Source organism: Natator depressus, chromosome 6 (assembly GCF_965152275.1).
Source record: "Natator depressus isolate rNatDep1 chromosome 6, rNatDep2.hap1, whole genome shotgun sequence".
NCBI lineage: Eukaryota > Metazoa > Chordata > Testudines > Cheloniidae > Natator > Natator depressus.
Genome location: NC_134239.1, coordinates 74,941,603 through 74,957,955, shown reverse-complemented (window position 1 = coordinate 74,957,955; position 16,353 = coordinate 74,941,603). Strand labels below are relative to the sequence as shown.

Below are 16,353 nucleotides of genomic sequence, written 5' to 3'. Positions count from 1 at the left end.
CAGGTCCCTTATTAGTATTTAAACACATAACAACTAGTGCTTTAATTTTTTGAGTGTTTTCTGATAGTATTTTACAAATTTACTTTTACAAATTCCAGAAAATGAGAATAGGACAACACAAAACAGATTTCAAGCAGCTTGAGTTCAATCCATATTACAGGGGGCCAAGAAGGATTAGAAATGCATCAACAGTATGTCAAGGGTCATTGCACCTCAAAGGTATTAAATGTATTTTTGACACAAAGTTTCACTTAATATCTCCAACTTACAACTGCAATAACTTCAAAAAGGACAGAGTGTGGGTGGTTCTTTTAAATACATTATTAAAAAATATTACCATGTAAGCAAATAAAGCAATTTTTAAAATAACAAAGATTTTAGGTTGGTTAGTTTTAAAGAGACAAAGGACCATATTTATATTCTGGACTAAACATTTTGAAGTTAGATGTTAGAAGCAAAAGGAGTTTTGTTTTTAAGGATTCCTGCAGCAAAGTTAAAAAAAAAATGTTGCTAGGAGAAAGTCAATCTTAATCAACACAAATTAAGCTATAGAGCAATAGTTTTCTGCAATTAGAATCAGAAACCTTCAGCAATTCTTCCAATGCCAAATTTGCAGAGAGAATTTATTCTCTGCCACAGATAATTTTGCCTTTGTTTAAAATATTTTTATTTCTTGCCATTTCTATATCACTCAGTACTGTAGAACATTACAAAATATCAGAGGTGCTCATATTTGATGCATGAGTCACTAGCCTACCATTGTTACTTGGATTTGTACTGCAATTTCCTCAATGTACAAGAGGCTTCTCTAAAATTAATTGACAGAAGCTTTGCTCAAATGATAAGTGTAGTAGAAATAATTATGTATTAATAGGTTAAGTGGTTCCTTTCATTTCCTTACAGCACAATTAAAATCTGCTTTTGCTTCCAGACACTTCTCCACTGATTCATGAATAACTCTGCTAGGAATTTATATACTGGTATCTAATTGCCTTCACACAGCTTTGAAATGGGTGAGGTATTGCCAGTATTTCCTTCTCAGAGCTAAATAAATTCTTGTTCTGAATTAGGAGCAATGTGTTCCATGGGATACAAAAAATGTGACAGTTCTCTGTGGTCATGCTGTTCCTGGGAGCCCCAACATTTTAGTATTGCAAGATTTGTCACTCAGACACAGAACCTTTTGAGATAGGTACTCAAATGAGAGAGATTAATCCAAGTGCTACTTATTTTAATGGGACACTTGTAACTGGGACATGCTAGATGAAACTGAATTGGTTTAGTGATCACCATAAAACTCAGGTTAGAATTCTGGAAATATTTTCCCATTATGCTGCAGCATGACAAGGGGCCTGGTTAATTTGATAGGCCCTGAATACATGCTGTTTATAAATCTTTCCATTAGGTAAACTAGGTACTCACTGCCTTTAAGGAAACGAGAGAAACCGAAGACTAGACACACAGACAACAACATACACTCTCTACCCACCTGGTGGTCCCTCCTTGTAAAGTTTTAGGTGAGCTAGAGACAAAAGCATAAGCAAGAGTGCATTTTAGCCTCAAACAATATATTTATATTTTCATATTCATTACATATAATCAGATATAGTCCTCGGTGATTCTCATGTCAAACAGCAGTAGTTCTAAAGGCTTCATTACTCATCATTGTCACTATTCACTACTGCAAACCCAGCTACACTATTATCAGGAAAAATTGTGTCTCGATTGTTAACTGCTATTAAAGATTACCATCTCTGCTAAAAGTTAAGTCATAAGTACATTTTTAGAACCCTTGAATTCCACACTGATACCAGAGAAACTCCATTTTGAAGTCCCCAGGCTCCATTTTGTAATTCTGGCTTCCAATATAAATAAGGAAGAGTCACTCCACCATTAGATAGAAGCTGCAGGTCACATAGCACTGAATATAAAATTGGCGGGGAAAACCAAATTAGCAGGGATCCAGCAGATCATAACACTCTGAGATAAGCAGCAGCGGTGACCATGTGAATGAATGTGTAGCAGCAAAAGAAAAAAAATGAATGAAGATGGAATGTGTAGTAAAAGAAAAAACACTATAAAAAGTGTCTGGAAAGTTCTGACAGGACTGTCTAAAAGGCAGTGTGTCAGTGGGCAGCCAAGAAAGTCAGAGCTGAGGTGCTGACAGTGCAGATAGAGCTGAGGAGAATGGACCGGAAAAGAGCAGATCAGAGGAGACCTGAAGAAGCAAGCGAGAAAGCAGCAGCGGCAGCAGCAAGCAGCAGTAGCACCAGAAGGAGTCCTGTGTCAGCAGATAGCGTAAGTTTGTCAGTTATAATTACAGGATAGTCTTAGAATGTGTATGTGTTGATAATGAAAGAAACGTATAAGATTTAAAGCATTTAGGGACTGCGTCAGCAGCCTGTGACAGACTAGTCATCTGTAACAGGGTGCAACCACTTAGAATCATCTCAGCTGTATGTTATTGCAGTTGCGGTGCTCTTTAAATTGCTGAAGGGATGTGTGTTTTTAGATTACGACTGTATTATGGATTATTTTTTATACAAATAAAAAGATGCCTTGTTTTGGAAAAGAATACTGCTTGTGTCAATCAATAGCATTTTTCAGAAGGCTGTATCTGTGTCCTCCGGGAATTTCTTTAGCTACCCTGGAGATCCATACCATAGGAGAACAGATAGGTGAACAGGTAGGCTGTTTTAAGGGAAAACCTTTTAGGAGATATTTAAATTAATCTGTTTTTGAGGGAATCTTAGGTAAGCCCAGGAGGAGTGATAGGTGAGCTATTCTGAGGGTACCCTAATTCTGTTTTCAGGGTAACACCATACGTGATTCAGTTAACGACAGCTCAGGTATGGAAACACCCACTTATAAAACAAACCTGCAAGCATTCCTACAAAAGTCACAACACAAGATATTATATACGTATATACATGCATGCTGTAGAATGATTAAAGCATCTGTCTTACCCACCCACCCCTTTAAGGTTTTCACGTGGACATGACAAGTGCCAAGGTAATTAAATTAACCACTTACCATGAAACTCAGTCAACTTGCTTAACAGAACAAGGAATCTAACTCATCCCAGAAATTATGCTCAGAATTTTTCCTCACAGATTTCTACCCCATATAACTTGATCTGAAGCCACAGATGGGGATGAAGATTTTGTTTTTATAAACAAGCAAATAAATAAAAGTGATGTTTTCACTGATGAAGTGGCTATGCTCCTATATCTTGTCTACAAGCCAGGGTGAAAATTTAGTGTGGAACTCGCAGGAAAAAAATCCCCCTAATCAGTGTATTAGGTGTGTTAGTGTCTGATAAAATTGAAGCATATGCAACATTACAAGCGATAACAGAAGTATAAGCACAGACTTCAGTTTTCCAGACAGTACATACTACAGTAAGAATCTCTCTCTAATGTGTAACATACCCAGTAACATGAAAGATGACTAATTTTCATTGGACACTACACATACTTTACACAACGGCTTAGCACATGAAATTTATTGTCATACCAACAGGAAAAAATATTTGAATAAGGAACAATGCACACAATTGCTTTGCTAAATACAATACACACTCTTCTACCTTCGGTACGTGATACATAGCAAAATTCCTTGTACAGTAAAGAGTTCACATTAGTGTGAGTAAAAAGCATAAGCATTAAACAGGTATTAGTCACCATAGAATGCACATTCCAGGATGTTGCCTTAAACAAAATATGTGCATAATATGGTGCCACTAATACCAACCTAGACAAAGACAAAGAACATTTAATTTTACCCATAAAAATTAACTTTGACAAGCTCTAAGTGCACTTACAAAAGTTAAAAGAACCATATCAAACCAAAGCAACAGCTTCCTCCACCTCTATAGCCCTCCTTTCTTCTCCTTACCCATTCCTGGGTAAACAGATGAGCTTCACACGCTGCCCTAAAAGACAAGTTTGCAACTTAACTGAAAACTCAGCACTCTGCAAAATGGTGAAAAGAGGGATTGTGCATGCGCAGGATGATGGTGCTAGTCGTTTTGGGCTTTACAGTGAATCAGGTGGTTTTGTTTGAGATTTCCTTTGGGAATGGGGCAGCAGGAAGAGCAGAGAGTTAGACCCCAATTCAGGACAGCACCGAAGCACGGGCTATTTTCCTGAATCAGCGTAACCTGAGCAATGATGAGCTCACTCAGTTGCAGCATAGCCCCAAAATACAGCTAAAAGGCCACGCCTACTTCTCCCCAGTGAACCTGATTGATATAAAAGTTTAGTTAAGAAGTTTCCCGCAGAGATCTTCAGACCATCTTCTAAACATAAGGGCTTGCTTCTCCAAACATCAAATAAGAAATTAGGAGTTCTCTGAAATTAACTGAAAGCTAAAATCATAAGTAGTAAAATTCATAATGAAGAACTGTAAAGTGTAGCGGCTTCATTATTGTAAAAAAAAAAAAAATCAACTATTAAACAGAGTATAGAGGAGTATCTGAAAAATAAGGCTAAAATAAAAAAAAAAGTTAACTGCTGGAGAACAAACGTACCAGAAAAAGTTTAATAACTAATGAGCAACCTACCATTCCTCTGATGTAGCACATCCTACAGTACCGATTCTCCACTCACTCCTAATGATACTGATTCATTGCAGTTCTGAACAGGGCACTTTCTTGATTTGCTTGCCCATATTCATCACCAGCCCCACTATTCTCAACTTTCTTATCTTTTTTCTGAAGAACTCTCTACATTTCCTCCTCCATTACTTTCCCAAGCAATTTTCTGTTTCAGCCGCTAGGTGCCACCAGTACATCCTCCCACATTGCTGCATAACTATATGTGGGTATAACTTAGATCCACAGGCATGATCCTGCATCCTTTTTCAATCAAAACTCCCACTGTTTGAATAAGGAACGCTCTAACATTCTGCCCAGCAAACTCAGGCTAAAGTAACTGTCGGAAAATGTTATATTCAGCAATTAAAAATATTCTAGCTTGTATTGACATTTAAATTAAAAATATAATTAAAAGGAATTTAAATATACCTAGAATTAAGGTGAGAATTTAGGAAAATATTGCCTTATATGCATTTTTTAAAACATCCAGTCAATTTAAGCTCAATATTAAAGGCTCATAAAAACTGTGATCAGTAGAATCATAGAATATCAGGGTTGGAAGGGACCTCAGGAGTTCATCTAGCCCAATCCCCTGCTCAAAGCAGGACCAATCCCCAACTAAATCATCCCAGACAGGGCTTTGTCAAGCCTGACCTTAAAAATTTCTAAGGAAGGAGATTCCACCACCTCCCTAGGTAACACATTCCAGTGTTTCACCACCCTCCTATAGTAAAAAGTTTTTCCAATATCCAACCTAAACCTCCCCCACTGCAACTTGAGACCATTATTCCTTGTTCTGTCATCTGCTACCACTGAGAACAGTCTAGAGCCATCCTCTTTAGAACCCCCTTTCAGGTAATTGAAAGCAGCTATCAAATCCCCCCTCATTCTTCTCTTCCGCAGACTAAACAATCCCAGTTCCCTCAGCCTCTCCTCATAAGTCATGTGTTCCAGACCCCTAATCATTTTTGTTGCCCTCCGCTGGACTCTTTCCAATTTTTCCACATCCTTCTTGTAGTGTGGGGCCCAAAACTGGACACAGTACTCCAGATGAGGCCTCACCAATGTCGAATAGAGGGGAACGATCACATCCCTCCATCTGCTGGCAATGCCCCTACTTATACAGCCCAAAATGCCATTGGCCTTCTTGGCAACAGGGGCACACTGTCGACTCATATCCAGCTTCTCGTCCACTGTAACCCCTAGGTTCTTTTCTGCAGAACCGCTGCCTAGCCATTCGGCCCGTAGTCTGTAGCGGTGCATGGGATTCTTCCGTCCTAAGTGCAGGACTCTGCACTTGTCCTTGTTGAACCTCATCAGATTTCTTTTGGCCCAATCCTCTAATTTGTCTAGGTCCCTCTGTATCCTATCCCTAGCCTCCAGCGTATCTACCTCTCCTCCCAGTTTAGTGTCATCTGCAAACTTGCTGAGGGTGCAATCCACACCATCCTCCAGATCATTAATGAAGATATTGAACAAAACCGGCCCGAGGACCAACCCTTGGGGCACTCCACTTGATACTGGCTGCCAACTAGACATGGAGCCGTTGATCACTACCCGTTGAGCCCGACAATCTAGCCAACTTTCTATCCACCTTATAGTCAATTAATCCAGCCCATACTTCTTTAACTTGCTGGCAAGAATACTGTGGGAGACCGTGTCAAAAGCTTTGCTAAAGTCAAAGAATAACATGTCCACTGCTTTCCCCTCATCCACAGAGCCAGTTATCTCGTCATAGAAGGCAATTAGATTAGTCAGGCATGACTTGCCCTTGGTGAATCCATGCTGACTGTTCCTGATCACTTTCCTCTCCTCTAAGTGCTTCAGAATTGATTCCTTGAGGACCTGCTCCATGATTTTTTCAGGGACTGAGGTGAGGCTGACTGGCCTGTAGTTCCCAGGATCCTCCTTCTTCCCTTTTTTAAAGATGGGCACTACGTTAGCCTTTTTCCAGTCGTCCGGGACTTCCCCCGATTGCCATGAGTTTTCAAAGATAACGGACAATGGCTCTGCAATCACATCTGCCAACTCCTTTAGCACTCTCGGATGCAGCGCATCCGGCCCCATGGACTTGTGCTCGTCCAGCTTTTCTAAATAGTCCCGAACCACTTCTTTCTCCACAGAGGGCAGGTCACCTCCTCCCCATGCTGTGCTGCCCAGTGCAGTAGTCTGGGAGCTGACCTTGTTCATGAAGACAGAGGCAAAAAAAGCATTGAGTACATTAGCTTTTTCCACATCCTCTGTCACTAGGTTGCCTCCCTCATTCAGTAAGGGGCCCACACTTTCCTTGACTTTCTTCTTGTTGCTAACATACCTGAAGAAACCCTTCTTGTTACTCGTAACATCTCTTTTTAGCTGCAACTCCAGGTGTGAAACTTCCTGATTTCACACCTGCATGCCCGAGCAACATTTTTATAGTCTTATAATGTTTCCATTATTTTTTAAAGCACCACTTAAAAGAGTTTTGTATTTAAACATTTTACTGTAGTGCTTGCAATGCAAATCTTGAATTGCTGTGCTGGTACATTAGAACCAGCAAGCTAAAATTAACAATAACAAAGGTGAATCCAGTTAGTCTACTTTCATGAGGAAGCTGAATGAAACAGAAAAATAGATACATACAATTTTTGTAGGCTTTTAACTGCATCATTTTAATTATTAGACGTTTTATAAAATTAGAAATGTTCTTAAACAGGCTGCAGTAATTCCATGTAATTAGATTTTTTTTTTCCCAAAAACATCCCTAGTTTGAACTTTGGGGACAAAATAAAGAAAGTGAGAACTGATTTTTGATAGTATTTGGCTATCACAGTGAATATTTGAAACTCTCTTGGTACAAATGGCATAGTCAATTCAGGTCTAGAGTAATAGTTCCCTGGAATAAGGAATTCCTACATTGCAGAGAAACTTGTGCATTCATACACCAAACACAAATAAGCACCCATATAATTATCACAGCTTGAGAGTCACCCATTGAATGAAAATCAGAATTAACATGAAATGTACTTAACCTTAACAGAACAGGGAGTAATCGTTTCAAGTTTCGGTGGGGGAGGTCTAGGTTGGATATTAGGAAAAACATTTTCACTAGGAGGGTGGTGAAGCACTGGAATGGGTTACTTAGGGAGGTGGTGGAATCTCCTTCCTTAGAGGTTTTTAAGGCCCAGCTTGATAAAGCCCTGTCTGGGATGATTTAGTTGGGGATTGGTCCTGCTTTGAGCAGGGAGCTGGACTAGATGACCTCTTAAGGTCCCTTCCAACCCTGATATTCTATGAGGAAAGCTGCACATATCTGGTTTTGCCCTCTCTTTCTTTTCCATTTCTTACTTCTGCTCACTCTGTTTATTAGTTTTTTTCCCATCTTTCACTGCATTTCTCCATTTTCCCCAATTGATTTCCCTCTTCATCCTGTGTGGTCTTTCACCTATCTTCAGTCTCTTCCCCAAAGATTCCCCTCCCCTTCCCGACATACTTGGTTTCCAACTCCTCCATTGTTACCCTTTAGTCTTCATTGCTCTTTAGTCCCCAAACTACCCAAGGCCCCACAAGTCAGCTACCCACTAGCAGCTTAACACAATTTCTTGCTCTCCCTCGTTTTAGAGCAGAGAATGGGCAGCCTTACGCTCCCTTCCACCACTACCAGATCTTTCTCAGATTAGTGCGGGGGAAGGGAGACCTACAAAGTCACCCTAGGCCCTAAGGTTTCAAAACAGAAGATTCTGGGATAATGAAAGTGTGGGTGGTGGAGGGAAGTAGTTTGCAAGTCACTGGGGAGAGTCCCTCCCAGAAAATAAGGTTAGGGGATAATCTGAAGGACAGGGGGTACAGATCAGGGGCTTTGAACAGGCAAATACTGAGATCTGGATATTCCGGGTGGTCTAAATAAAATTTAATTATTGGGATCACCCTCTAATCAAAATTTGACCATCGCTAAATTGTTACAGTAAATATATATTAACAGAAAATGAATGCCCTAAATAATGGAGGCCAAACATTTCAATAAAATAAAATGATTCCTACAAGTGTTTGGGCTTTACAAAGGAAAACATGCGAAGTCTTGGTGTCTCTTCTGCATAAAGAAAGAACACAGCTTCCATTCCCTCTGACTGCAAAGCAACATACAGCACTTTTCAGTAGTAATCACCTGAGTAGCTATCTGATTGATCTTTCTTCTCTTGTCACAGGTAAGGCTAAAGCTACAGCTCATTTACTGGATGACAGACATTAATAACGTCACCTGTCACTTTTGCCCTGCCAGGAAGGCAGCAATAGAAATATTGCTGTTGGGCACCTGCAGCCTGATTTATGTGCCAGTAAATATCCTCCCTACTCCATATTTACGGAAAAATCATTATGTGACTGGATCACATGATACAGTGTGCAATTATCCTGTTACAGTGGCAAGGTTCCAATACTACGATACAGCAAATAAATGCCACCCAACCAACAAACAGGAGGAGCAAAGTTAATAAGGAATTTCTTCTAAGCATTACAAATTCTTCCCACCCATTCCACCCAGCAAAAGATTAAATAAAAAGAAGATACTTGTTTGTCCACATAAATTATTTTTTCAATACACTTAATCGCAGACTACACAAATACAGAATAAGTACACATTCTAAGGTTCCTGAGAGCCTGGAACAGCTGGAAGATTTATCATCATATGTATGCAATACCTTCTTATGTAAAATAAAATGGATCCCATACTGGTAAGAGCATGTGTTTTTATCATATGGGAGGAGATGAAACCAGATGAGGCCCAAAACTCTGATCTAAATCTAGATCCAAAATTCTACAATGTTTGAGGTTGTTCTGATCCAGGATTTTAATTTAGGCTCATTTTTAAGTCACACATGTTCACAGGCTGGTTCTGACAGAAGTTGAACACACATGGTGTGTAAGACCACAGAATAAAATCTGATACAAGAGAGTAAATTTCATTAAACCCATGGATTTTACTATTAAGTCAAATGGTCTCATCTGTTTTGGCACCAGAATCCTGGAGCCAAAACCTAAAGTGATTATTCTATTTCTGCTATGTAGAACTGCTTTTAGATACTGGCTTCCTTTCCACTGGTGAATTGCAGAGCACACCAAAGTATTGCAATCTGTGTGAAGAACGTTGCTGGCACAAACTAAAAGGTACCTTGTTCGTATTATTGTAATAGTCTTTCAAACTGGACTATGTTAATGCAAACTAGGAACCTTTGGTTCATTCCAGCAGCGTCGATACAGAGCAGTTAGATTGCAACACTTTGGTATGCTCTGCAATTCACACTTCCGTAGTTCGCACTGCAATACTGTGTAAACTTTGACTTAAAACACATAGATCTATAATCAGTATTGCTTAATGCACTACTGGAAGGCGCTCAGGGCACATCTACATGGTGACACAGAAAAGTTAAGGCAAATCAACTAAAGATATGAAGTCAATGCACATAAGTTAATGCACATTAAACCCTCTGGTGGACATTTTCATTCAGGAGTAAAGTGGTCTTAGTTCACATGACAAGTCCTCTGATACTACAGTCATGAGAGATGAGCGTTGTTTAAGAACCCATATAGAAGAGAATATAGAACAGAACTGGCTGCCTACTCACAAGCCCCGGGAGTAGCCTCTTGTAGTCAGGAGGAAAAGATAAAGGGGAAACTTTGCTCACTGCCCACCATCCTTATTATTAGTTGCATTTCAGTTGACATGAATGAGATTCTGACATTATGAGCAAAGATGTGACAGTCATTCCAGATGAGTGATATTTGGAAGGTATAAATTTTAAATGGCTGCACTAGTCACAAGTGGCAAGCTGGTTTGTAATAAAAACCATCAGTTTCCCAACAGAAATCAATGCAACTTGCCAAAATATGTTAAATCATACCAAGTTGGAACACATCTGTTATAACATTTGTGACAAATAATATAGTAAAACAATTTAAAACTCCTACTTCGATCACCAAATGAACTGGAGTCAAATTGGCAGTTACCATCAATCACAAAAACTCCAACTTCAGTCCATATGCACATAATAGGGGAGTTAATTTATCATTTTTTCCTAACATATTCCTACTTAATGCTTTCTATTCATTAATAAACTGTTAACTCTATAATAGATTTTAATACTATGTCTAAATAACAACTCTTAAGATCAAATGAATTCAAGTAACTCTGAGGTCATGTCTACACTACCACTTAAGTTGATCTAACTTACATCTCTCAGGGGTGTGAAAAAGACATCCCTCGAGCAACGCAAGTTACAGTGGCCTAAGCGCTGTCTATATCACTGCTATGTCAGCAGAAGATGCTTTCCCACTGACATAGCATAACTAATCCACCTCCACAAGAGATGGAAGCTAATGGGAAAGCGCTCTCCCGTTGGCATAGTGTCCTCACCGGACGCGCTTCAGCAGAGCAGGTGCACTGATGTAGCGCTTCTAGTGTAGACCTGCTCTGAGTAAATTGGATCCTGCCACAAATAATGGAATAACAACTGTTTTACTAGGACACACTAAAATGTTCCCTTTTCTGCATCATGTTTCTCAAATGAATAACCCATCACATGGCAAAATCTCTTTATGTGATAGTTTCCAATAGCCTTTTGTAGGCAATAATACTTAAACATATCCTGAATTTCTATAAACATTACAAAGTCAATAGCCAGAAAAATCTGCCAGCCAGAATCTCCTTGAACTATTATCTGCCAAAACAATGTGCATCACAGGTCATAACTGAAATCCCAGAAGAACAGGCTTTCTAAATTCTATTTTTGCATCTTAGCAGTAAAATATGGTTTCTTCCATGAAATCCTTTAATTGCTAAGATATGGCCAATGCAAACCTATAGTACGTACTCTATTATCAAACCAGTAATAAAGCGTACACAATATTTATACCAGAAAATGTCATCACAAAGGTTTTAAAATAAAAAAAGTTGATACAAGTCAGACACTCTGCTAGGGGTCCCAGTCCATGAATGAGGTTCCTAGGCACTAGTACAATACAAATAATACTTAAATACTATTAGTATTATTATTGATTATGTAAAAGCTTGACACGGAAGAATAAATACAATTATGTAGAGCTTTGAAGGGGGGCAGGAAATCACATCAGGCTTTCATTAAAATACAGAATGCTTTGTGGGTTTGCCTGAAGTTAATTAAGCCAGATCTTTGCAGTGACAACTCTAACGCCCCATCCAGGCACAGAAAGTAGGAAGCTCATATGTAAAATATGATCACTTTCTTCATGGTGACATTTCCCCTTGAGGGTCAGATTCCACCATTTCTACTCTAAACAGCTAGCAATAATGAGAGTAAAAATGGTGAGATTTTGCTGCTTGAAAAAATACGTCCTCATGAAACCCGTGAGAATATCAAGTGTTGGCAAGTAAGAACACAAAGTGAAATAGATTCATTTATACTCCAGCATCCAGCTGGTTGTTAAAAAGGACAGGCTCCAAGTGGAGTATTCACCTCCTCTCTTTTTGCCTGAAGAGATCCCTAAAGAATCTGGCTACTGTTGGCTAGCTGGCAAATATAAGTTCTGAGAGATATAGGCCACCTACGTAGTATTATTCCTTACTCATTTAGAAAAAATTACGAATAATAATTCCTTCACTTACAAATATTTTCTCTTCAGACTACTTTACCTCTACCCTTATAAAAGCATTTAAATATTATCTCCATTTTACAGAGGAAGAATGAGGCAGACAGGGTAAATAATTTTCCCATGAAGGAAGCCTGTGTAAAAAGCCACGATTAGAGCTCATGAGTTTGTGGCTCTCACCTACGCTCAGACTACTACATACATCGCTCTAGTATACAAGCCTCTCATTTGGTTTAAAATGTGCTGAAGGAGGATCCCGTAGTGGCAATCCACAGCACAGCTGAAAGAGGTTTTCATACTTCAGAAACTGTAGAGAAAGCATCTGGCATTATTTGGTATTTCCTTTGCTATCATTTAAAACACCTATGTTTCAATAAGGGAGCTATCCTGCAGAGCCTGGTTTCTCTTTCCTACAGAGAAATCAAAATTCTGTTTATAGCATCAGAGTCTGTTGCCATAGAAATTGTGGTGCCATAGAGACAGCATGACTTCACTGCAGAATCAAGTATGATGCAAAGACAGGCTGAGGGAGCAGAACCTTGTTTAAAAATATAAACAAAAGAATTAACTAAAAAGGTTGTTAAGAATAGCTATGAAAGCTAAATGGATTTATATTTCAGTCTGATTCATTCCAAAGTTGTCTCCAATATGAATACCAATTAAGTCCTTTTTTTCTTATTACTCTTTTTTCCACTTTGTTTAAGCAATAGGACAAGTTGTTCCAGCTTCAGGTGACTACTAGACCTATATTTACTAAATAAGCATTTTTAATAGGGATCATCAGATCTGTAGTTTTTTCCCTTGTGTGTCTTGCTGATGACAAATTCTTCAAACACAGGGGTATTATGTACTGAAAGCTCTTTTACTTCATAGGTAAACTATGCATGTGCAAAGAATAATCATATAACTAAGCTCTCTGCATTCTTCCCAGCTTCTATTGCAGAGATTAAAATGCAGAACAAGCGCAAAACAAACTACTGATCAAATGCTAAACAAAATAAGTGATTTTAAAATTGTGCTAGACTCGAGTTGTGACTGACTGTGACTAAAAGGAGCATGTTCCAAAAAAATCAGGGGAGGAGAAGCAATATCTGAGAGATTCCTGCCAATTAGGGTGACCAGACAGCAAATGTGAAAAATCAGGACGGGGAAAGGGGGTAATAGGAGCCTATATAAGAAAAAGACCCCAAAATCCGGACTGTCCCTATAAAATCGGGACATCTGGTCACCCTACTGCCAATAGACAGTGTTTAAACGTAGGTTCTGAAAACAAGAGCTTTCCATCTGGTTTTAACTGTTGGAATGAGTTATCTTCTGAGAAACGCTCTATCAAATAATAGAGTCCCACACTACTCTGGACTTAAAGATAAACACTACCCCCTTACATTGCACTTGAAAGCAAACAGGAAATCAGTGAAGACTTGGGTACAGGCTGTGTATATTTAAAGCAGGTCTGCACCACGCAGATTGACACTTGTGCAGAAGACACCACACTTGGGACAAGTAGCATTCTGCTCTTCCAGGAGCTTGCAGATGAGCTTCAGGGGTAGTCGTAAGCAAAGTGCATTAGGGTTTTCAAACCTAGAGCTAACACAGGCAACATGGCTGATTTGAGGTTTTCACTTGTAGTGTCCTAGCCAGTCATACAGTTTCACTTCAAGCTGCCACTGCTCTCTGGGCATCCAGGAATAACTATGGAGCCAAAAGAATCAAGAGGCTGCTAACCATTTAGGCACAAATCTACTATACATCCTCAACAGATGTTACAGACACAGCCTTCACCCAACTCCTGTAAAAGCATCACTTGTGTTTCATCACAATTGAATCACCAGCAGTTTTTTTTTCCATCAACATTCCTATCTCTGCCAGACACTGGGTGAATAAAGGGACTGTAGAATTTGGGCTCTATAAAAATAAGGCTTAGAATACCATCAGCATGTTGATGACACTGCCATCCACAACGTCTCAGTAACAAACAACAATATATGTGGGATCTAAGTGAATCCCCCCCTTCCTATTCACATCCCAGTAAAGCATGAACTAGTTCATCTCATTACTAGTACAATATGGAGCTTTTGTTTATTGAAAGCTTGTTCCCCTTTTGCTATGACAGATTATATTTCACTTTAGACATCTAGAAAGTAGGAAAAAAAAAAGATAGGAAAGCCCTTTTTTCACTTTTCATGTTAGGAATATCAAATACTCCATATGTAGTACTTTTAAAAAACAAATAGAAGTTTCAGAAAAAGAGGAAACAGTGGAAGTCCTGTCAAAAGCTGAAATACTGTACTTTGCACATATATTGTACTGTTCATTTAGGGATCTCTCTGAGTTTTCCAACTGATTAGCTACAATATAAGTGACCCAATTCAGTATGTAGAAGTATGGTGGGTCAGATGAGTTAAGAGCGGTGTTCCTGTCAGTGCTGGAAAAACAAATGTAGTTAACTTTCTGAACACCCCTGTGCGGAAGATACTCCTCGTGTTACATCCATTTTATAAAGCAGTAAGCTAAAGTAGAGAGAGAGGTTAAATTACTAGCCCAAATTCATAGCGAGTCAATTGCAGAGACAGAAAAAAACCTAGGGTGCTAGTTCTCAGTTCTCCCCTCTAATAACCCTCCCTCTTTTCCTACTACAAAATACTTAAACAATTTATTTACTTTATATGTTAACAGTACTATTTTGACACTGAACATCATTTAACTAGTATTATTCTCTTACCTATGAGTCATTGTTCAGAAATAGTAGGGGTTCAGGAGGAAGTGAAAAAGTTATGAGTCAAGGAGACAGTGAAAGGAGTGAGAATATGTAGTTTAGAATCCAGACAAATAAGAAGGGACACAATAGAAATAAACAAGATAATGAATCATATATGAAAAGTAAATCCATTACTCCCATTTACCCTCTCTAGTAATACAAGAGCAGGTAGGCCTTAATTGAAACTAAAAGACAACACATTTAAACCCAATACAAGACACAGGCAATTAAACTGCAGAATTTATTGCCAGAATATAGCATAAAGGCCAAGAATTTAATCCTTTTTTAATCCTACTAAATCATTTATGGATAAATTTTTCAAAAGTAACTAGGTGAATTACGAACACAAATCCCATTGCCTTTCATTTAGGTGCTTTAGAAAAATCCCACAATGTATGAATAATGAGAACAGCCAGAGTTACACTTGGATACAATAAACACATTTTTAAGGTCTATGAACCCTCATGCTCAGGGCACAAGCCAACAACTAGCTGATATGGGCTAGGATGAAACATTTTCCTACAGGTAGACTATTCCAGAAACGTCCAGCATTGGGTTTCTCATGCCTTCTGCTGAAGCATCTAGTACTGGGATCTGTTACACACAAAATACCAAACTGGATGGACCAGTGATCTGATTGGATACAGCTACTCCTATGTGCCTATGCAAAGAAGGTAACAAAACTAAACACGTTAATACTCCTACTTCTACTCTGAATGTAAAAACATAAGTGTAATGGTACCTAAAGAGAATCAGCAAATCAGACTAGAATCTGGCAGATTCAATACCCAAAATCTGTTCTAACCCCAAAAGAAGGAATCTCTAGTAATTCTGACATATTAGACCATCTTGATCCCTCCACTAATTTAAACAGAGTTGCACCAGATATATGTTTGGCCTAGTGTATCAGAAAACAATGCAATTTTTTTTTCATAAGAAGTTTCAAAAGGTTATAATTTCTTCAGATGGCATCCAAATCCACAGAGAGTTTCAAATTACCTACCTACCAGGTCATGGTAACTAGTGCCATGGTGAGAAAAAAATAATATGCTGTCAGCTTTTTAGAATAAGAAAATAATCATTATATTTTTATATTTCACAAACCCAACACTTGAAACATTACAACAGTCCATTTCTGCAAGTCTTTCACCTTTTTGTTTTACCTGCTTCAGTGTACTTCAACCCCACTTTTTCTTTTCCCTCGTTGATTTCAGGTGGAGGCCAGACAGCCTGGAGTTTCCCTGGAGTTTTGTCATCTTGCTCTGAGGGATTTAGGTCAGGCTATTAAAAATATGAAAAAGAGAAGATTAAAATGTTGCAATATTAATCCATTCCAAAAATGGTAAATACTGTGTTTAACTAAACTTGTGTATTTAAAGCAATGGCCGTCCATAACTGG

General features: G+C 38.7%; 1 protein-coding gene across 2 annotated transcripts in view; it reads right to left on the bottom strand.

Annotated features, from left to right (window-relative positions):
• The window catches only part of FMN1 (formin 1), a 391,310-nt gene that overhangs the window by 236,457 nt on the left and 138,500 nt on the right, over positions 1–16,353 (bottom strand). The window contains exons 4-5 of one of the 2 annotated variants that reach the window (XM_074955742.1): positions 16,118–16,235; positions 1,490–1,522 (exon numbers count right to left, since the gene is read on the bottom strand). In XM_074955742.1, the coding sequence (XP_074811843.1) occupies positions 1,490–1,522; positions 16,118–16,235 (151 nt within the window). The remainder of the gene's footprint in view (positions 1–1,489; positions 1,523–16,117; positions 16,236–16,353) is intronic. The other variant, XM_074955743.1, reaches the window with a different exon arrangement.